Source organism: Saccopteryx leptura, chromosome 2 (genome assembly GCF_036850995.1).
Source record: "Saccopteryx leptura isolate mSacLep1 chromosome 2, mSacLep1_pri_phased_curated, whole genome shotgun sequence".
NCBI lineage: Eukaryota > Metazoa > Chordata > Mammalia > Chiroptera > Emballonuridae > Saccopteryx > Saccopteryx leptura.
This window is the reverse complement of record NC_089504.1, coordinates 58,741,860-58,765,733: the sequence shown is the minus strand read 5'-3', so window position 1 is coordinate 58,765,733 and position 23,874 is coordinate 58,741,860. Positions and strand designations below refer to the sequence as shown.

The window sequence follows — 23,874 nt, the reverse complement described above, 5'->3', positions numbered from 1 at the left end:
AAGTATAATATAAATAAAAAGATAGATTTAACTATAGTAAGTTGTTTTATAAAGATCTATTCTGCTGAACTTAGCGAAAATCCGACATAAAGTACTTGGTAAATAATTATTATTATATGCTTTAACTTGATGTAATTCTGTTTTATCAATTTTATAAAGTAAAGTTACTTCCCTACTTTATAAATCACCATTACTGTGGAACCGGTGGGCGGTTAGAAAATTTTACTACTAACAGATATACAAAAGTGGGCAGTAGGTATAAAAAGATTGACTACCCCTGTTGTAGAGGCTCAGTAGATATTTCAAATGCTGAGTGAAAACATGAATGAATGGTAGTCAACTAGGTGAAGATAGTATGGAAGCTGTTTCCAGTAGAGGAAAATGCAAAACCCTAGTAGCCAAGAGTGTGTGGCACACTTGATAAAATGGGAAGTAGCCCTGTATGACCAGAGCTGGAATTTAAAGAGGGATGTGATGAGAGGAAAGACTGGGGGGCAGGGCTGGGCCATCCATGGCCTTGAAATATCTGTTAAAATTAACTTGGGTATTATGTTCTCTGTAGACAGTGGAAACCACTGGGAGTTGTCAAGGCATGGAAGGACATGCTCAGATTTTTATTTTAGAAAGATCCTTGGTTTCCCAATGGAGAATGCACTGGAGGGCTGGGGAGTGGACAGTTGAGATGAGGTAGAGCCTGCCATAGTAATCAAGGCATGAAATGGTGAAACCCTTGAACTTAGGGTCTTGGTGAAAGAGATGTCATGAAAGGAGTCGGTATAATGAATGGTCTGGATATGGAAGGTGAAGAAAAGTAAGGCATTAAGGATAATGCCTGAGTTTCTTGTTTGGGGAACTAAGTGAATAATGCTTTCATTCTCAATGATAGAGGAAAACAGAGAGAAGATAGAGGATGGGGCGGGGGTCAGATGATGTAGAGTCACCCTGCATGGCTGTGCAGGGCATGCACTGTCCAGGAACACCTGGCCAAGGTGAAGAAGCAGAGCCTGGAATTCAGCCTCTACTTTCCAACCTTGTATCTGGCCCAGCACTATATCTTCCAGGAGAAAGAGGCACCTCTTTCTAATTCACAAAGGCACCATATGGAGTAACCACTGCCTTGGGATTAATTTGACTTTGAACTTGTTGCATGTTAAGTGTTTGGGATATAACCCAGTAGAAATATCTATTAAAAAGTTAGATGCACCAGTCTGGAGTCCTAGAGAGAGATCCTGGCTAGAGATACAGATGATAGAGTCATCCTCTTGTTGAAACCATGAATGGATAACATCCCTGGAGAGAATAAATTGTGAGAGAATAGGTGTTGATGTTCAAATACACAGTGTGGATGATACCTTTAGTTATTTATGGGCACTTATTGGAAACAAAACATCCTAGACATCACTACTGTTTTAGTAATCTCATTGAGCACACATGATGATTTATGAGTCTGTCATATACACTGGAACAGGAAGGGGCATGTCTATGTTCCATCACAGTACGTATTATTAAGATAAATGGATCAATTAAAGTTTTCAAAATCTCACAAAGAGCTTTCTTCCTCTACCTGGAGCCTATTTGGAAAGCTCATGGAAAGTGCTTCCTGTTTCAGAATGGCCAAGATAGGTAATGCTGTGATTTCCCTCCTTGGAAGCACCATATACATCAAACATATCTTTAAATGTCTATTTATTTACTCTTCTAGTATTCCCTCTGCAATGCACCTCTAATAGAGCTGTCCAACCCAGGAGCCAGTGGGTCCTTGTTTTTTGTGACCAGTGATGATGAATTTATTATCAAAACAGTTCAGCATAAAGAAGCAGAGTTCCTTCAGAAGCTGCTGCCAGGCTATTACATGGTAAGTAACGCACATAATTAAAGCTTCTGCTTGAGGTTTAATTACTTCAAAATTTTTCTGTGTTCTTTTTCAGGGGCTCTTTTGGCAAATTTCTTTCTCTTTGGCGAACTTTTTTTTTTTTTTTTTTTTTTTGCATTTAGACTATACTGTGACATTTGTTGACCAGATCTTTAAAAGCAAAATAGGACTGAGTAGTAGTCGAGTATTGCTGTTGACTCACTTAGTCCTGGGTTCAAATCCCAGCTCAGCGATCAACTAACTGTGTAACCATGAGTAAGCAAGGTAACCTTTCAGCCTTAGTCACCTCAGTCTTTAAAAGCTGGGGAATACCTATTTTATGTGGTGGCTGTGATAATAATAATATCGTAATTTAAAAAGATACAGGATGTAAGATAAAGGAAGTGATGCATTTATTGCAAAGCTCTTTGCACCCAGTGCACAGTAATTAATATGAGTGGTTAATATTCACTGAACACTGAACTCTGTATTGAGCACAGCTGTAAGAGCTTTGCATGCATTAATCCTCATGGAAACCTTGGATAACTGAGTCATTGCCGTTTTGTAGATGAGTGTTTAAGACAAAGATAAATGGAATATGTTACCAGGGGTTATTCAGCTGGTGATCTGGGATTGGACTATAAGTGGTAGAGTTCCAAAAGACTGTATCTTCAACCCCTGCACTATACACCAGAATGTATTCAGGCATAACTACTATGCCTCAGAATTTAGGATTTCATAGGTTAAACATGATGACATGAAAATCACCTTCCAAGTAATGGAAGAGACAAAGAAACAGTAATTTAGTCTAGGTGAATTTACTAGACATTTAGCCCAAATTTTTCAAAAATGTATACTTTTCGGGCCTGGCTTGTTGGCTCAGTGGTAGAACGTCAGCCCAGTGTGTGGAATTCCTGGGTTCGAATCCCGGTCAGGGCACACAGGAGCAGCAACCATCTGCCACCCCTCTCCCTTTTCTCTCTCTCTCTCTCTCCTTTGTCTTTCTTTTTCTCTCTCTTCGCCTCCCATAGCCATGGCTGGATTGGCTCGAGTGAACTGGCTTTAGACACTAAGGATGGCTCCATGGCCTCACCTCAGGCACTAAAAAATACCTCTGATTGCAACAGAGCAATGGCCCCAGATGGACAGAGCATCGACCCCTAGTGGGTTTGTCAGGTGGATCCTGGTCGGGGCACATGCAGGAGTCTGTCTCTCTGCTCCCCCTCCTCTCCTAAAATAAAATAAAATAATAAAATAAAATAAATAACTTTTCAGCCCTGGGCAGTTGGCTTAGCAATACAACGTCGGCCTGGCGTATAGAAGTCCCAGGTCTGATTCCTGGTCAGGTCACACAGGAGATGCGACCATTTGCTTCTCCACCCCTCCCCCTCTTTTCTCTCTCTCTTTCCTTCCCACAGCCATGGCTCAAATGCTTCCAGTAAAGTTGGCCCCAGGCTGTGAAGATGGTGTCATGGCCTCACCTCATGTGCTAAAATAGCTCGGTTGGCAAGCAACAGAACAGCAGTCCAGACAGATAGAGCATCGCCTGGTAGGGGGTTTGCCGGGTGGATCCCAATTGGGGTGTATGCGGAGTCTGTCTCTACCTCCCTGCCTCTCACCTAATAAAAAATAAGTAACTAAATAAATATTTTTCCTAAGTAATCTTGTCATTTTCCTTTTTTTAATTGACAAATTTGTTGTCAAGATTTTTAAAAATTTTGTTTAGAAATTAAATTTAATGGAGTGACATTGGTCAATAAGAGTATATAGGTTTCACATCATTAAAATGTCTATATTACCCAAAGTAATTTATAAATTCAATGCAATACCAATTAAAATACCAGTGAAATACTTTAAAGATATAGATCACATATTCCAAAAATTTATATGGAACCAAAAGAGAACACAAATAGCCTCAGCAATCTTAAAAAAGAAGAATAAAGGGGGAGGTATCACACTTCCTGATATCAAGCTATACTACAAGGCCATTGTACTCAAAACAGCCTGGTACTGGCATAAGAACAGGCACATAGATCAATGGAACAGAACAGAGAACCTAGAAATAAACCCACAGTTCTATGGACAACTGATATTTGACAAAGGAGGTAAGGAAATAAAATGGAGTAAAGACAGCCTCTTCAGCAAATGGTGTTGGGAAAACTGGACAGCTACCTGCAAAAAAATGAAACTAGACCACCAACTTACACCACTCACAAAAATAAACTCAAAATGGATAAAAGACTTAAATGTAAGGCGTGAAACCATAAGCATCTTAGAAGAAAACATAGGCAGTAAGCTCTCTGACATCTTATTTGCTGATTTATCTCCACGGGCAAGGGAAATAAAAGACAGGATAAACAAATGAGATTATATCAAACTAAAAAGCTTTTGCACGGCCAAAGACAATAAGAACAGAATAAAAAGACAAACTACACAATGGGAGAACATATTTGACAGTATGTCTGATAAGGGGTTAATAACCAAAATTTATAAAGAACTTGTAAATCTCAACACCAGAAAGACAAACAATCCAATCCAAAAATGGGCAAAAGAAATGAATAGACACTTCTCCAAAGAGGATATACAGATGGCCAATAGGCATATGAAAAAATGCTCAACATCATTAATTATTAGAGAAATGCAAATTAAAACCACAATGAGATACCACTTCACACCGGTTAGAATGGCGCTCATCAACAAAACAACACAGAATAAGTGCTGGCGAGGATGTGGAGAAAAGGGAACCCTCCTGCATTGCTGGTGGGAATGCAGACTGGTGCAGCCACTGTGGAAAACAGTATGGAGATTCCTCAAAAAATTAAAAATCGAACTGCCTTTTGACCCAGCCATCCCACTTTTAGGAATATACCCCAAGGATACCATAGAACGGTTCCAGAAGGAGAAATGCACCCCCATGTTTATAGCAGCATTGTTCACAATAGCGAAGATCTGGAAACAGCCCAAGTGTCTGTCAGAGGACGAGTGGATTAAAAAGCTTTGGTACATATATACTATGGAATACTACTCAGCCATAAGAAATGATGACATCGGATCATTTACAATAACATGGATGGACCTTGATAACATTATACGGAGTGAAATAAGTAAATCAGAAAAAAACTAAGAACTATATGAACCAATACATAGATGGGAAATAAAAATGAGACTCAGAGACAAGGACAAAAATGTGATGGTAACAGGGAGTGGGGTGGAGGGGTGGGGAAGGGGCGAGGAAGGAGAGGGAGGGAGTGGGGGGAGGGTGGGGGCACAAAGAAAACCAGATAGAAGGTGACGGAGGACGATTTGACTTTGAGTGAGGGGTATGCAGCATAATCAAAGGTCAAAATAATCTGGAGATGTTTTCTGGGAACATTTGTACCCTGATTTATCAATGTCACTGCATTAAAATTAATAAAAATAAGATAAAAAAAAAAGAGTATATAGGTTTCAGGCAAATAATTTTGTCATTTTCATACCTTGCATTTCTTTGTACATTCATAACATTTGTTATTTGTGATTGGAATGACTACAGGAAGTTTAGATTTCAGAAGCCCCAGTTCTGCTTTTCACTTGCTATGAGAGGTGATAACTATCATCTTTGTTTTAAAACAAATTGAGATGCCACACAGTTCATTTATATGTAAAAGATTATTTAATTCCAAAATCTGCTAGAGACAACATGAAATGCTGTAAATTAGTCCCACATATAAATGTAAGAATCAAACATTTAACTAAAAATCGGAAATGACAGAGTGCAGATTTTTTTTTTCTTTTTTTGTATTTTTCTGAAGTTGGAAACAGGGAGGCAGTCAGACAGACTCCCGCATGTGCCCGACCGGGATCCACCCGGCATGCCCACCAGGGGGTGATGCTCTGCCCATCTGGGACATTGCTCTGTTGCAACCAGAGCCATTCTAGCGCCTAAGGCAGAGGCCATAGAGCAGCGGTTCTCAACCTGTGGGTCGCAACCCCGGCGGGGGTCCAACGAACAAAACACAGGGGTCGCCTAAAGCCATCGGAAATACATGTTTTATTTAAAAATGTATTGTATAATAAATATGTATTTTCCGATGGCTTTAGGCGACCCCTGTGTTTTGGTCCTTCGACCCCCGCCGGGGTCGCGACCCACAAGTTGAGAACCGTTGCCATAGAGCCATCCTCAGTGCCCAGGCCAACTTTGCTCCAATGGAGCCTTGGCTGCGGGAGAGGAAGAGAGAGACAGAGAGGAAGGAGAGGGGGAAGGGTGGAGAAGCAGATGGGCACTTCTCCTGTGTGCCCTGGCCGGGAATCAAACCCGGGACTCCTGCACGCCAGGCCAACGCTCTACCACTGAGCAAACCGGCCAGGGAGAGTGAACAGATTTTAAAACAAGTAGTTTTTATTTTCAGAACAAATTGTCTATTTTCTGTTAGAGAATATCAAAAATACAGAGAAGGAAAAAGGTTGCTACCATCTATAGTTCCTTTCACAGAGATATATATTACTAATATTTGGTATAGTTTAGCATATATTATTTCAGATATTTTCTATTCACACACACATTTTAAAGGAATCTAAAATTGGAATCAAACAAACATTTCATTATTTGCTAACCTCTGAATAAATCTTAAATGTCTATAGTTCTTCTGTAGTTCTAGATAGACTAGTCTATTACGTGGCTATTAAAATGAAATTAATTAAAATTCAGTAGAACTTTAAAACTTAGCTGGACAATTGGTTTTATCCCAGTCACGTAAGCTAGTATGACAAACAATATAATTCATCTCATTAACAAGAAAAAGATGGGAACATCATAGAGTTATCCAAATAGACATTGAAGAAAAACTAAGGCACTCAAAATTCTATCTCTTCTCTTAATTAAAATCCTAAAAATTGTCAGGGAAGTCTTTTAATGTAATCAGTAAATAAGTGAATACATATATTATACCTTTATCAATATCTAAGAGTTTACATATCTCATTTAGAAGAACAAGAGCCCTTTTCCTGGAAACGATACAAAAAACCAAGGATGACCTTCGTCGGTGGTCCTTTCCCATACCTTTACTAGAATTCTTAGCAATAAATTTTTGATATAGAAATAGTTGAAAAGTATAAATACTGTTCACAAATGATAAAATTAAAAATGAAGAAAACTTCAGGAAAATAAGCCAGTAGTTTCTAGGTGATGAGATTCCAGCAGATATAAGACAAATCTACAAAATCCATTGAATTCTATTATGTAGATCATATAGAGTTGGAAAATACAAGGGAAGAAAATAGAGCCCATTCACAGTGAAAATCATTTATAAGGAATATTATTAGGAAAATAAGGGTAAATAAATGAAGACATACTATAATTCTGATTGGGAAAGTAATTTATAGTAAGTGTAGCAAATGAACAATAATTCCTGCAAAATTTTGTAATAACTCTAAATTACTTGAGTTGATAAAAAGTAATATATTAGATTAATATGATAGGAATGTAAAACATCTTATTGAAGGACATAAACAAGATCTGAAATAATAAAGAGCTATGCATCATTCCTGAACTCAGTATTATAAAGATTTCAATTACCCCCAAATAAGCATATAAATCCACTCTAATTCCAATATAATTTTTCCCAGAACTTGACCAAGTTGATTCATTTGAAAGTAAAAACAAGGGCCTGTCTGGTGCTCAGTGGATAGGGTGACAGCCCAGCATATTGAGTCCCGGGTTCGATTTCCAGTCAAGGCACAACAGGAGAAGTGACCATCTGCTTCTCCTCATCACCTTCTCTTCCCCTTCTCTCCATTTTTCCCTTCCACAGCCAGTGGTTCGATTGGTTCAAGCCTGACCCTGGGCGCTAAGGATAGCTCCGTTGTTCCGAGCATCAGCCCCAGACAGGGGTTGCCAGGTGGACCCCAGTCGGGGCTCATGTGGGAGTCTACCTCACTATCTCCCCTCCTCTCACCTAAAAAAAAAAGTGAAAACAAGCATTATTTTAAGAGCATTTTAAAAATTAAACAGTGGAAGGGAAAAGGGGTAATAATGGACAAAACATTTTAAAGAAAAACGGTGGGCATGCTCTAACATATACCAAAAAACGATAAAACTATTCTAATATTTAAGATGTGGTGGACAAGTAGATCAGTGGATTCAAATAAAGTATCCAAAAATAGCCTGATGTGCTTTGACAACTTATTGTAGGACCTAGGAGGGACTTCAGCTCAATTGTGAAAGGACAGACTATTCAATAAATGGTTTCCCATTAAAGAAAAAAAAATTAAATTTCCTGTTTCACATATTTCACACACACAAAATTAATTCCATATGGTATAAAAATCTAATGTAGTGACCAAAACTATTAAAGATCTGGAAGAGAGTAGAAGATATTTATGACCTTGGGGTATAAAAAACTTTGTTAAGCAAGAAGCCAAAAAAAGGCCAAGAATGAGTCCATAAATATTACTACATTGAAGACGGATCATCTATATATATAACAAAAATACCAGGCACAAATTAAGATAAGCACATATAATATTTCTGGAATGACACAAAGAAAGTGGGAATACTAGTTTCCTCAAAAGTTGGGAATTAGGGGAAGGGTTGAGCATAGCACAAAGACTTCTTGTTATATTTATATGTCCTTTAATTTCTTGCCTACTTTTAATGTAGAGAAAAATAGGCATATTTTCTTTTTTTTTATAATTTAAAAGACTAAGACAAAATATGTACTCCATATAGAATAGAAAAATATCTAGGCTATATTAAGATAAACAACAAGGACAAAGACCTTTAGAAAAATGAGCAATGAGATATAGCAAAAAATTACCTTTGACGTGACTAAAATTACATTAAATTTCTCTACTGATGAATGCTGTTCAAATTATTAAAAACAAGTTTTCATTTTTCACCAATCATGCTTACAAAGATTTTGAGGTTTGATACGCAGCCCTGGTAAGACTGATAAAAAAATATGTAATCTTACAAAGTGTGCTTGTGAATCAGTCTGGCCATTTTGGAAGACAGTTTTTCAAGAGCTATTAAAATTTAAAATGTTCATTCCTCATACCCCAGCAATTAATTTTCTCTTTAGCTACCTTAGAGAATAGTCACACACACTAATCAATTCTTTGCCCATTTTACTTGGAGCTAATTTGGGACTTTTTGTCCATTTTTAACTCAGCGGCTTTCAATGCCCTGAATTTAGAATGATAAAGATGCTATTGCAATAAGCCAATTGAAGAACTAGATTAGGAATAGCTAACTTTTAGCAATGGCCCTTAATAAAGATAATCGCATTTCATTTTTTAAATTATCATATTAGATAAAAATGCATCTTTAGTGGAGCTTATTTTGTAAAAAGAGGAGATTTTAACCTTTTTTTTTTTTTCTTTTTTTTTTTCTTTAGAATTTAAACCAGAATCCAAGGACTCTTTTGCCAAAATTTTATGGACTGTACTGCATGCAGTCAGGGGGCATTAACATCAGAATTGTGGTGATGAACAATGTCTTGCCATGCTCCATGCGGATGCACTTTACATATGACTTGAAAGGTTCAACATATAAGCGAAGAGCATCCCGAAAAGAGAGAGAAAAATCCAACCCCACGTTTAAAGACTTAGATTTCCTGCAAGACATGTACGAAGGGTTGTATTTTGATACAGAAACATACAACGCGCTCATGAAAACGCTTCAAAGAGACTGTCGGGTAAGGAAATGTTGTTGCTCTGATTTCCTTTGTAAAGTCTCCTGTTACTGTACCTTCTTAAAAAATGTCCAAAGCAGACATGTGGCATTCCATTGGTCCTAACCCTGGTGCTGACCCATGCTTCCCTGATGTTGAAGGAGTTGGTAGATGATGAGGGAATTGTCTGGAGTATCTGTTTATCTTACTAGTAAGCTAAGGTCGTGACAGAGAGGGACAGACAGAAAGGGAGAGAGATGAGAAGCATCAGTTCTTCATTGTGGCACCTTTGTTGTTCACTGATCACTTTCTCATATGTGCCTTGACTGGGGAGCAGAGCGAGTGACCCCTTGCTAAAGCCAGCAACCCTGCGCTCAAGCTGGTGAGCTCATGCTCAAGCTGGTGAACCAGTGCTCAAGCTGATGAGCCTGTGCTCAAGCCAGCAACCTCGGGGTTTTAAACCTGGGACCTCTGCATCCCAGTCCGATGCTCTAACCACTGCTCTACTGCCTGGTCAGGCTAAGGTAGCTTTTTTGATGAAATGAATAAAATATTTATTTTTCTTTTCGTCTTCCCCTTTGGGGAAAGTAGTTAAACCAGAGGGAAGAGAAATTTAGGTTTAAAGCTGTGGTTAGGCCACAAAGAAATCTTGGATAAAATAAGATTCAAATGGAGAAGAGAAGTGTAGAGACAATGCCCTTGCTGAGGTTGCTAAGCGGATCCCTGGAAATCCAGGATGGATGTAGACCACATGTTAAGCCCTTTTGCTGCGAGTGTTTTGAGTTATCTGAATAAAAGGTGATCAGGAATGAGGCTTAACAGAGCAAATACCATTTTAGACAAACTTAAGCCAGAGTGATTGCCAGAAGTGAGAGGGGATTCCTCGTCCGAAGTCCCCAGCCTTCAATACTCGGGGGAAATGTAAGGCCAAAACCCAGGGAAGATTTTGCTGACATGGTGAATTATAGAAAGTAAAAGTTATTTTGGAAAAAAAAAAGAAAATGTTATTCTGATGGGTTCTGAAGGATGGTGATCGTTTCGTTAGTAAATTCTCAGGAGAATCATTTCCTGGCCCAGATGAACTTAGGAGAGCCATGTAGGTTCTCAACTAAGTTGAGCACAGTGGAGGCGGGCAGTAGGCCTGCTGGTGCAGGGAGAGGTCTGACTAGGGCTTTCTGGAAGAGCAGATAAGACTCGCAGGGTCTGGTCACTGGGAAAAAATGGTGCCTTCCAGCACCTGAACAGATGACCCACACTGATGCAAGAAAGGGGGGGACCCTTCTCTGCCAGACTCGGGCTCCCCTAAAGGTGAGTAATGCAGCTAACCACCCCACGTAATGTATTAGGTGGGGAATTCTCACTGAGAAACACAACCCTACTATTTCTGGGGGGTTTTCTTTCTACATGTTTCAACATGTATGATAACACACGAAGACGTGTTCTTGGAATTGTTTGTTTCACTGATAGAAATGCTACTTGCCAGCTCCTACTCTTTAGCTACCATTTAGTGAAAGTTTAGAATGTGCCAGGCTAGTCTAAGATTTTTAATGCATCATTTAATTTCATTCTGTCAACAACCATTTGAAGTCAGTACACTTCAAACTGCTATTCTAGTTGATGAACAATTTAGTTGAATGAAAGAAGTTAAGAAATCTGTCCAGCATTACTTAGCACATCAGTGACAGAGCCCATCTCTGGGTGCATCTGTCTGGGTGCAAAGCATGTGCTCTTAACAATTGAAATGTAAAGATTCACTGAAAGGATTTTCTTCAATGATCTTTTCAGAAGTGAGGGGGAAAACAGTGGAAACTAAGCAAACAAAACAAAATGTCCAGCTGAGCTATTCAGATATCTGGGTAAATATGAGTGATTTATGTTTTTCTTTTTTTAAAAAATGTGCTTTTTAAGAGAAAACTTTTCCTGCACTTTTTCTACCCTTACAGGATGTGAGTGAAAACTGACTCTCAGTTCCCTAAAGTTGAGTACAAGCCTCTCTAGTTTTAGATTTGCTTTCTGTTTTGTACGTGCAGGCGCTTGCGCGCGCACACACACACACACTTCTTGTCTCTTCTATATGCAAACCTTTTTCTGTTGTCTTACAAAACTTTAGGCTTCTATGCCAGAAAAGGGAAAGGTTGAAAGTAAAAGAACAGTGGCATGGGATTGGTCTGTTTATTTACTGTTTCTTGAGCCCAAGACTTACAGAATGAGGTCAAACCTAACTTTTTATCTGGAGTGAGACCCTAGAGATTTGCCTTTTTTCTATTATTATTATTTGTTGTTTTGAGGAACATAAAGGCCAGTGTAGAGGTATCATAAGGCCAACTCTTCTCACTGATTGCATTGGGTCTTGTAGAAGACACAGACCATGGGACTTCCTTGGGTTACACACATGTTTATCTTCAGAATGGCTTTTGGGGGGTGGACTGGGGGTATGTAAGTACCACACTTGAGGGAAGATGAGTCCTTTCCATGATCTGCCGTGACTATGACCAAGGCTTCTGTGATTTCCAATCAGTAGCTGGTTCTCTGAACAGAGCTGTCTCAAGAAAGGCACGTTTCTGGAATAGTAAGTCTTCCTAGTTAATAGTCATGACATCTCTGCAAAACTGATGGAAGCTGTGAAATGTCTCCCCGGGAAAATGCCCAATCCCACAACATGAAATCCAACTGGAGCTAAATGTCTCCCTGCACGTGCGAACGCGCACACACATACACATACACATACACATACACATACACATACACACGGGGGAAAGAGAGCCATGCAATCATCTCTCTTTAGGTCACCTTCTGAAGGACCAGCTCTCAGTGTGAATCTGTGGTTGGCACTGCCAGGACCATCTCTTGCCCTCACATCTCTTGTTTTGCAGAACTGAGCTGTAGTACTGGCTGAGGGGGTTTGGAGATCAGGAGGCTATGAGGTCACCCCAGGGCTGTTGCCAGCACCAAACATTCGGGAATCTGTACTGTTAATAGTTCTCTAAATGAGGAGGTCCTGCTGAGGCTCCAGAAACAAATTAGGGTACTGTATTAGTATGGTGTCAGCAGCTCAGCCAGAGAAAATGAACTAGACCAGTGGTCGGCAAACTCATTAGTCAACAGAGCCAAATATTGACAGTACAACGATTGAAATTTCTCTTGAGAGCCAAATTTTTTAAACTTAAACTATATAGGTAGGTACATTCCTTATCAAGGTAGCGCCCGCACGTGGTATTTTGTGGAAGAGCCACACTCAAGGGGCCAAAGAGCTGCATGTGGCTCGCGAGCCACGTTTGCCAACCAGGGAACTGACCCATATTAGGAGGCATCCTTTCACTCACTTATCAGACATCTGTTGCAGGCCTGCCACGAGACAACATTAGGGGAATGACCTCCATTTTAATAAATCGCCATACGATATATAAGTACAATGGTAATATTCTAAGGCATTGCGAGGATCAGAGTAGGTGAGATCATAGCTTGGTTTCGAAGGTTGAGAAGAAGTCTCCAGGTAGGCAAAGCAATAGAAGCCTATTTCCAGGAAGAGAAAACAGTGTAAGCGAGGCTTGAAATAGCACGATGTACTCCAAGAACAGAGTTGTTTGGTGTCGCGGCAGTTAACAGTTAGGGGGAGCATGTGAGGTAGGAGAGAAATGCAGTCAGAAGCCAAACAATTCAAAAGACCTTTACTGGTGGTGCCAGGGTCCTCTTAGAGCTTAGAAGTGGAAAATCCAAGAATCCCAGACCTTTGGATACAGCTTTTCTGTTGTCCCCAGACAGATGCAATAAGTCTCCTAACCTCTTGCTGACCTCCACTTAATTCCTGCCCCCTTCTCTTTTTTTATATTTTGGCCTGACCATCTCAAACCCCAGATGCCCACTTCCCGTGCATGACCGATGACCAGAAGACACCTGCATAACTCACTAACCTAGTTTGTCCTACATACATTACTCCCCCCTCCTCACAGACTAGGTCCTGGGTTCCCAGTCAGAGCTGCTGCTTCTGGACTCTGCATTCTGAATAGCTGGGACCATCTTTTGACAAATACCATCTTCCCCCACCCATTCCTGGTCCCTCTCCCTGGCTCCTCCAGTCCAGCCTCCGGCTCTTATCTATAAACCTGGCCCCTTTGGTGGCCCATCTCTACCAACTCCTCCAAATAATACGTTGGCCACTTGGAACTCTTCTAGAAAACTGAACTCACTTTATGTCTCAAACCTGCTGAGCCCACAGGATTCAAACAAAGGGCTCTTTCCAAGGGTAGGATCCAGCTCTTGGAGTTCTCCCAGCCCCCAAGTTGCTGTTCCCTATTGGCTGTGCCTGGGGAAAAGGACATGTAAATAATTGGGTTCCCTTTCTTGAAGCATTTCCTCTCCCTTTGGCCTCACCCTCTGCCTGCTGTGACGGCCATCTACATTAATAAGTGAACTTGGCCCAGGGTAAGAATCATGACAGCAGACAGTGCTGCCAGGACATCACAGGTCACTTGCTGTCAAAAACAGGAAGTAGGATTTATTCAAACCATTGCCTACCGTCCTCATGTAACAAACAAGCTGAGAGGCACATCCTATTTGAAAACTGCTCTTCCTACGTACTCTGTCATCTTCCCCCACCCTTGCTCCTCTTCCTGTCTTCCCTGGCCCAGGCAACATGATCATCATGCAGCCAGTTGCCCAGATTAGTACCTTCAAGGTACCTTTTCCTTCCTCCTTTTCTTCTTCTCTTTCTTCTTTCTCTGTACCCAGTAAATCACCATGTCCCATCCAGTCTGCCTCCTAAATAACTCTTGGATCTCCCCCTACTCTTAGAATGAGACAGCCTTTATTGAGACCCTCATAATTCATCTCCTGGAGTTTTGCAAAAGCCTCTTAACTAGTTTTTAGCATCATTGCCTCCCAACACGTCCCCAGTGCTGCTGCCAAGGTAGTCTTCTGCACCAGCTCCTGAAGATCCTCTAGCTGAGGCTCCCACTGTCTTTGGGCCAAACCCCACACTTCCTAACTTAGAACATTAAGATCCTTCCTGATCTGGTTCCTGCTGCCTTCTCCAGATGCTTCTTCAGCTTCCTTCTCCAGCCTTCTTTCCCAGCTCTCTAGGAGCACCCCTCCCCCATTCTCTAGACATTCTGATCTACTAGACACAGTCTGAAAAAGTTTTGGTCTTTTTACGCATGCCTCGTCTGATTGGACCATTCACCAAAGCTCATTCCTTTACCTCTCTGCTCTGTAGTACCTGATTATTGTAGACAACTCAATACAAACTACAAGATTGTGATTTCTTTTTAAAGTCTCAATTAAAAATGTATGAATTAATTTTGGAAAAACAATTAGAAGAAACTATTTTGTACTCATTTTCATTTATTATAATTATTTCGGCCCTGGCCAGTTGACTCAGGGGTAGAGCATCGGCCTGGCATGCAGGAGTCCCGGGTTCGATTCCCGGCCAGGGCACACAGGAGAGGCGCCCATTTGCTTCTCCACCCCTCCCCCTCTCCTTCCTCTCTGTCTCTCTCTGCCCCTCCCACAGCGAGGCTCCATTGGAGCAAAGATGGCCCGGGCGCTGGGGATGGCTCTGTGGCCTCTGCCTCAGGTGCTAGAATGGCTCTGGAAGCAACAGAGCGACGCCCCAGAGGGGCAAAGCATCGCCCCCTGGTGGGCATGCCAGGTGGATCCTGGTCGGGCACATGCGGGAGTCTGTCTGACTGCCTCCCTGTTTCCAGCTTCGGAAAAATGAAAAAAAGAAAAAAAAATTATTTCTTCTCTGACATAACTTATCTATAAAAATCTAGAGCACCATATCACTTAATTGACTTGATAAATTGTTACATGCTGCAATATTTATTAATAACTCTGGGGAAATAACATTGACAAGGAATGTTAGTGAGAACTTGCATTTATAATCCAAATATTTCTTATTCCTTCAAGTGGGAATCTATCAGACACAGTCTTGATAATTAATGACCTAAATGACTTATTTTACATTCATTATCATTTTTTGTTGAGCAGTAGAATTATTAATTTTTAAATAGTGTGGAACAAATTTTCTTTTTTTCACACAAATGTCTGTCACCATAAATATTAATAGGTTCTAAGAATTTAATGAAATCCGTCTTAAAAATACTGAGACTTTTTGATTTGCAAACCAGGATCTTTCTAACTATGAATGGGAAGCTTTAAATTTGTAGTTGATTCTTTTCAGTGGGCATGTTTGTAAGGGTTGCAATGTGGATTATTGTCTATAATACTTAATTTAGCAGTATGGCTAGGGCTTATCCCTTAGCTATAATTTTGTTTACCATTATTTTTTTTTTTTTTTTTGCAGTTAACTTAGACAGCATTTACTCTTTTTTTTTTAAAGCATGGGAAATACAGAGACAGAGATAGGCAGAAAGGGAGAGAGATGAGAAGCATCATCTTGTAGTTGTAGCACTTTAGTTATTCACTGATTGCTTCTCAAATGTGCCTTGACCGGGGAACTCCAGCCAAGCCAGTGTCCCCTTGCTCAAGCCAGCAACCTTGGGCTTCAAGCCAGCAATCTTTGGCTCAAGTTAGTGACCATGGGATTACATCTATGATCCCACGCTCAAGCTGGCAACCCTGTGCTCAGGCTGCTGAGGCTGCTCTCAAACCAGCGACCTTAGGGTTTCAAACCTGGGTCCTCAGCATCCCAGGCCAATGCTCTATCCACTGTGCCACTGCCTGGTCAGGCTCTCTCTCTCTCTCTCTCTCTCTCTCTCTCTCCAGTCCTTATAACCACCAGTCTCTGTCCCATCTCTATAATTTTGACATTTCAAGAATACCATATAAATGGAATCCTACAGTATGTAACCTCTGAGATGGGCTTTTTGCATTCAATTTAATATCCTTGCAATCCACCTAGTTATTGTGTGGATCAATAGATTGTATTTTTTTATTGCTGAGTGATATTTCATGGTATGGATATACATACCATAGTTTAACCATCAACCTCCTAAAGACATGTAGGTTTTCTCTAGTTTTTTACTTTTACAAATACAGCTGCTGTGAACATTGCATACAGGTTTTTGCATAAGCATACATTTTCATTTCTCTAGTATAAATTCTGAATGCACTTGTTGTGTCATATGGTAAGCACATGTTTGGTATCATAAGAAACTGCCACACTCTTTTCCAGAGTGGCTGTACCATCTTACATTCCCACCAGCTATGTAGGAGTGATCTAGATTCTTTTCATCCTCACCAGCATGTGCTGTTGTTACTACAATTTTTATTTTAACCATTCTGATAGGGCTGTATTTAAGTCTCTTGTTTTAAAATGCTGGTAAAGCTGAAGATAAATCCAATAAAATAAGCAGTTTGGGAATATAGGAAGATTAGTGAAAATGAAACAGAATAACTCACAGTTAAGTCTAATGGCTGACCATATGTCTGGGATTTAATGTGATTGCTAGGGATTTTTAAGGAGGAGAGGCCTATGACACAGGACTTTACCATGTGTGCTTTTGATAATAAGCATTTCTATGGGACTTTAAAGGCTAATATCACTTTATCTGACTCTATTCTGTAGCTACAAGTATTTCTACATTATATTTTAATTATTTGGGTATATGTTTAATGTGTGCCCACTAAAATCTGCTCTCTGGGAAACCAGGGACCATGGGACTTTATTTTCCTACCCTTCAAATACTTAACTAGGATAGTCATTGTCTTGGTGTTAGTCTTTTGATGAAGCCTAAGAGATAACAATAGCAAACACTTTTTAAATGTGAATCTTACCTAATTAATAAACAAAATAAGAGCAGGCTTTGGTAATAGTCTACCCATGGTTTGATATGAAATAGAACCAGAATAAGTCAACGTATTGACATTGTGAATTTGTGGATAATCATTTGAATTAAATTCATATTGCTCATTTAGCCAGTGTCTGTTAATGACCAGTAAATCAGTCGACTGCACTTGTCTTGACCCCCTAGTCTGCTCAGTTATTTATTTAGGTGGTGACTGCTATCCCTATTTAAGGCTATCTGTACAACACAGCTGTTCATCAGTCCTGGAAGGAGCTGATGTTTGTGCAGACTCTTGCTCGTTGCTGCAGTTCAGCTCTAGTGCAGGTGGGTGAGAAAGGGACTTCTGGCACTAACACAAGGGATAAGATGATCAGTAAAAGTGAGTTGCAAAGTAGCTGCAAAAATCAAAATACTCTTCTATGTGTTGTTCATATCTGACTTTCTACTCAATAAGAGATAACCTCAAGTTGAGCCCAACAAATAATTCTCAGTATTTCAAAACCAGCTGTTCCTCTTTTTGGTGCAGGGAGAGTTCCTTCTTAGATATAACCTAGATAATACCAAGGTAGCTTAACATTTAAAACACATTATACATAATATATATTCATAAACTAGACATACAAAATACATTACTTAATACAAGATTTTATGTAAGAACACATTTCCAAGGCTCAGTTCATCCATAGGTTGGTTCATTTAACATTTATTGTGAACTTGCTCTGAGCCAGACAGTGTTTGACATTACAGATAGAATCTCTCATTAATCCTCACAACAGTCCTGCAAAGTGAATGGTATGATTCCCTTTTGACAGATGAAACGGAGACTCGGGAGGGGTTAAGCTTCCCTAGGTCCACAGAGCTTGTGGGACTGGATTCAGGACTTATACCTGGGTCTTTCTGACTCCAAAACCCAGGTTTTTCATCAATACACTCTCCTTAAGGAGCTTGTAGGTATAACGGGAGGAAAATCTATGAAAATGACAGAGACAGATGGATACAAGGGCTGTAAGTGCTTAAGTAATGACAGAGACAAATGGATACAAGGGCTGTAAGTGCCTTAATGACCGGTTTTCTAGCTCTGACAAGGAGCTGTTGGAGAAGGTGCTGTAGGAGTTAAGAAAGGACTCAGTCAAAGTGGAGAACTTGGTTTGGCCAGGGCAGTGAGTTAATGAAATCTTACCACCTTCTTCAGGGAAGGGGAGAGAGAGGAAAATAGTGCCACATGACTGAGGAACACAAAGTTGGTGATCCAAACATTTCATTTTAAAAGTTTAATGAAAAGCATAATCAAGTACATTGACAATTGCCAGCTGTTACCAACGTGTGTGTGTGTGTGTGTTTGTGTGTGTACAAAATCCTATTAACTTATAGGCAAAACTTCTCTCTGAGAAATGTGATGGTTACGGTGGAGTCGATTGTTTTTCAAATCTTGTTTTTTCATATCTTTGGCGAGGGAGATCTGAGACTAGATGTGTGTCGTTGGCTGCTGTGTAAGCAGCTTTTGAGAATTCTCATTAACTACAGAAATTGGAGGGCTATCAAGATACTATGTTTTTTTAACCCTCACTTCAAACCAAATGGAGCATTACAACAATCTCTACAGAAAGAATGGAAATGGGAGACTGAAGATATCTTCTTCAACTCCACGAAGCAAACATTTTTTCTCTTCTTCCTGAAAGATATAGTACCTAAAGATTGGAACATTCAATGTACTGTATTTCCTGAGGTGGCGGTGGTGTGTCTATCTAGTGTTCATTTTAAGTAAGTTATCATGTGGAAGTATAAATATATAGTGATTCAACTTAATGTTAGGTAAAGTCTTTGGGCTTATGAAATAGAAGCGGTGCTATATCTAGTATGTTAGGGTTCCCTGCCTTTGTGTGAAAAGAACCTATATGTCTTTCATTTTGGAGATGACCTTAAATCTAGAGGTGAAGTCAGTGTAGGTCAAATGGGAGGACTTACAAAGTATCTGAGGGGAGGGGGCAAAGGGAAGGAAATGTCCCCATGGGTTATATCCTCCTTCCTATTGAGACTCCTGGGAAAGCAGAGAGGGGAGGGCTGGCAGGAAGGGGAAGTGGCCACAGGGGGGGCATGATGGCAGCAACCTGGCTTTGAAGGTGTCCCGGGAAAGCTTTTGCGGTTGGCCAGTGTAAGTCGGTCACACAGACGACCATGTGAAATAGGGCAGGGTTGAAAACACTCCAGCCAAAGGAAATTGAGGAGCAGCAAACCCTAGCAGCCTATTAAATAGAATGGAGGCTCCTCAGATTAGGAGAAACTTCTGAAATCTGATGAGGGACTGAGTTAGACTTGGGGAGTATGAAGGGTCTCTGGGGTCTAGGAAAAGGTTAACAACGTTTAGAAAATGATTCATAAATATGCCTTGTGGTACGTTACTCAGCTTGGTGTGTGCCTTTTAAACGCCTTCTTATCTTCAATTTAGGCCCCTGGAAGCATTTTTAAGGGGAAGTGGGTCTGATATTTACAGGGCTTCATTCTATTCATTCAACATCCAACACACATTTACTGAGTATCCATGGTGTTGTAGGAACGGCACCTGCTCGACTTCCTCCTGGAATGCTGAGGTTGCTGGTTTGAAACCCCAGACTAGCTTGGTCAAGGCACATATGGGAGTTGATGCTTCCTGCTCCTCCCCTCCCTCTTGGATCTCTCTCCTCTTTAAAATGAATACATAAAATCTTAAAAATAAATAAATTAATGAAATCTCCTCCAGCCTGAATGTGAGCCCAGCTGGAGTCCACATCTCCTTAACTTCCCTTCATTCTCCACAGGAAGCATTCATGTGTACACTTAGCCTGCATGTAGTCAGCTCCAGCTGTTCCAAAGACAAACTCTTCTAGAATGTCTAGACAAATGGACATTCTTTGGAGGAGGTGTTTCACCTCGTGAAAAGGAAGGTATTTCTTTGGCCACAAATTGGTTCTAGTTCTTTCCAAAAAGGTCAGCACATACTGGCTTTTGAAAGCCTTTGGCTCATGTATCTGATTCTTCATCCTTGTCAATATCAGTCAACACTTTTTATATGTCCCCCTTCCCCTGCAAGTGGATATTTCTTTGATGTCACCAGTGTTCTTCCTTCAAAGACGTTTCTAAGTTTAGAATTTTGCTCCAGCAAGTATAACTCTTTTTATCTTTGTCCCTGGAACTTTTGCACTTCTGTATGGTGAGGTAGAATATCTCCATGAGAGAATACTTGCCTCCTCATAAGAGGGAAATGGCCAAAAACAATATTATTAATAAATTTATATATTAAATTTTGACTTTTTATTAGAAAAGATACATCTGTACACTTTTCTACATGTATACTTTTTAAAAGTATTTTTTTAAAGATACATAGTCCACTGGACATATTAGTTGTCCTTAGCTATTAGGGATGCAGGTTTATTTAAAATATCCTCCTCCTAGCCCTGGCTGGTTGGCTCAGCGGTAGAGCGTCGGCCTGGCGTGCGGGGGACCTGGGTTCGATTCCCCGCCAGGGCACATAGGAGAAGCGCCCATTTGCTTCTCCACCCCCACCCCCTCCTTCCTCTCTGTCTCTCTCTTCCCCTCCCGCAGCCAAGGCTCCATTGGAGCAAAGATGGCCCGGGCGCTGGGGATGGCTCCTTGGCCTCTGCCCCAGGTGCTAGAGTGGCTCTGGTTGCGGCAGAGCGACGCCCCGGAGGGGCAGAGCGTCACCCCTGGTGGGTGTGCCGAGTGGATCCCCGTCGGGCACATGCGGGAGTCTGTCTGACTGTCTCTCCCCGTTTCCAGCTTCAGAAAAATACAAAAAAAAAAAAAAAAAAAACCTAAAATATCCTCCTCCAGGCCTGCCCCTTGGTGGCACAGTGGGTAAAGTGTTGACCTGGAATGCTGAGGTTGCTGGTTTGAAGCCCCAGACTCGCTTGGTCAAGGCACATATGGGAGTTGATGCTTCCCATTCCTCCCTCTTGGATCTCTCTCCTCTTTAAAATGAATACATAAAATCTTAAAAATAAATAAATTAATGAAATCTCCTCCAGCCTGAATGTGAGCCCAGCTGGAGTCCACATCTCCTTAACTTCCCTTCATTCCCCACAGGAAGCATTCATGTGTACACTTAGCCTGCATGTAGTCAGCTCCAGCTGTTCCAAAGACAAACTCTTTGAGATTCCCATTCAACACTTGCTTCATTTTCACCAGCACTTGGTTATCTGTCTTCAGATGGTGATGGACATTCTTTGGAGGAGGGGTTTCACCATCCTGTGATATTTCCCTTTCTGAAAGAGCTACCCAAGTTTCTTTCTAGATTATTAGCAAATTTAGAAAAAAATGTCAGCCACCTAATTTCCAAAGAACAAAGAAATCTGCTTTTCCAGGTTGCGGATTTATCTCTTCTACCCTCAGACACGTGGAGAAAATAGAGTTCCTAATAGTTCACCACTAAGCTAGCTCACTAAAACCTACTTCTCCAAACTTACTATTCATGATATTTCAGTCTTTTCTGGTGTAAACATTCACCACCTAATGTAAATAGTCTCCTTATTCAAAGCTGAATGCCCTCTCAGGCCTGGTTTAAATTATCCTTCTTTTGTTACTTCATATTTTTAGGCAAACACCATTGGAAATGTAGGGTCTCGATCACATGTTGCCAGTGCACAGAGACAAGAACATTGCTATGCACCCCTCCAACTTACCATACTCTCCACCTGAAACCATCACCCTCAAGCTATGTGGGCTATGGCAGTGAGCCACCTTCTTATACTTTAATTTTAACCATCTATGTATGTTGCTATTTTAAAAGTAAGTGATAATACCTCAAGACCCCAAAGAATTAAATTCTAGTGACACCTTGCACAACCCAGGTTTTCCATCACTCCTTAAAACTTACCCCATAGCCTGATCTGTGGTGGCACAGTGGATAAAGCATCGACCTGGAATGCTGAGGTCGCCAGTTCAAAACCTGGGTCTTGCGTGGTCCAGACACATATGGGAGTTGATACTTCCTGCTCCTCCCTCTGTTCTCTCTATGTCTTTCCTGTCCCCTATCTCTTTCTAATAAAAATGAATAAATAAATTTTAAAAAATTCTTTAAAAATAAATTTTTTTAAAAAAATAGAATTTCCTTTAAAAAAAAACTTACCCTCTAAGTCTAATCTTGCTGTTCTTCTGAAATTGTAAGTTGTTTAATACAAAGCCCTGTGGAACCTTTGATGATCTCAGAGCTGGACTGGCTCAATTTCTCCGGCTTCAGACCACCATAGGAAACTCATTTGACATATTCTGCCTTATCTGCCTACTGCATGAATTCTATCATTCAACAAACAGTTTCGAATTCTTGCTGTACGTAAAGCTCTATTCTGAGCCCATGGCAGGTACAAAAGAAAATGAATAGGAGATGGTCCTGGCCTCTAAGAAGCTTTGAGTTTAAAGTTTAAGTTCAAACCATTAAAGTCTCATTTATCCAGACAAATTATCCCACTCTTCTTCCCTTTCTCTGTCCATTATAGCAAAGTAGAGGGGTGGCGGGGTATTCTCCCAGAGAGGCAGTTCTTCAGAGCAGTGGGCTGGAGCAACAGTGATGAGGATTCATCTCCTACGTGGAAACATAGGCGGAAACTTGGACTTAGTGTGGCCTCTGCGTCTCCCTAGACTCCCGGCCAGCCCCTAGGCTCTCAGCTGGTAAGCTGCAAATCATGCCTGATGAAACCAACTAAAAAATACATCATGTAATGGGAAAAACTTGGCAATTTTAATATAAAATACTACTTTTAAATGTGTTTACAAAATAATCTTTTTAAAGATTTTCTTTTTTTTAAGATTTTTTAATTTATTTATTTTAGAAAGAAGAGATAGAGAAAGGGGGAGGAGCAGGTAACAACAACTCCCATATATGCCTTAACCAGGCAAGCCCAGGGTTTTGAACCGTTGACCTCAGCATTCCAGGTCAACACTTTATCCACTACGCCATCCCAGGTCAGCCCTACAAAATAATTTATTAAGATAACTTTATTGATAGAAACAAGATGTCTATAATGAAAAACTCCAAAACTCATTAGTTATAAAAGCTAATAAATACATATACCTACTCATATATAATCTTTTGAAATGAGAGACTACTGTGTCTAATGCCCATAAGATATACTTCTATTACTTAAAGTGTTCTAAGTGAGAAAAAAAAAAAAGTGTTGATATAGATCAATTCAGCCCAGCCCAGAATTCTAAATCCCTACATTAGACACAGTGAAAACATATTATTGCCGTAAGTAGGCTAAGGATTGAATATTTATTCAGTCTACTTATCAGCTAAAATTACATGGCTTGTCACAGCCTGTTTTTTCTCTTCATTATATTAGCAAATAACAGTGAACTTTACTGAGTAAATTGTTTAAAAGGCAGCATTCAGCATTCACCTGACTTCACATGCAAGTAAATCTGGAGCTCTACCCCAAGGGTCCTATTCCAGAGGAATGGCAAATCCTGGGGTGCGTTTTTCCCTGAACTAGTGTGTTCAGGAATGACTGTTCACATAAATTCTTGAAGATTCTATGTTGAATTGTCTTATATTTTTGAATGAACACATATTGTTTTGCCAGTCATTCACTCCTACTCAAGGACTAGGCTATAGGCCAGTTGGAAAATTACT

General features: G+C 40.3%; 1 protein-coding gene across 1 annotated transcript in view; it reads left to right on the top strand.

Annotated features, from left to right (window-relative positions):
* The window catches only part of PIP5K1B (phosphatidylinositol-4-phosphate 5-kinase type 1 beta), a 388,154-nt gene that overhangs the window by 221,625 nt on the left and 142,655 nt on the right, over positions 1–23,874 (top strand). Inside the window, exons 6-7 of the mRNA XM_066368035.1 lie at positions 1,703–1,855; positions 9,226–9,525. Of these exons, the coding sequence (XP_066224132.1) occupies positions 1,703–1,855; positions 9,226–9,525 (453 nt within the window). The remainder of the gene's footprint in view (positions 1–1,702; positions 1,856–9,225; positions 9,526–23,874) is intronic.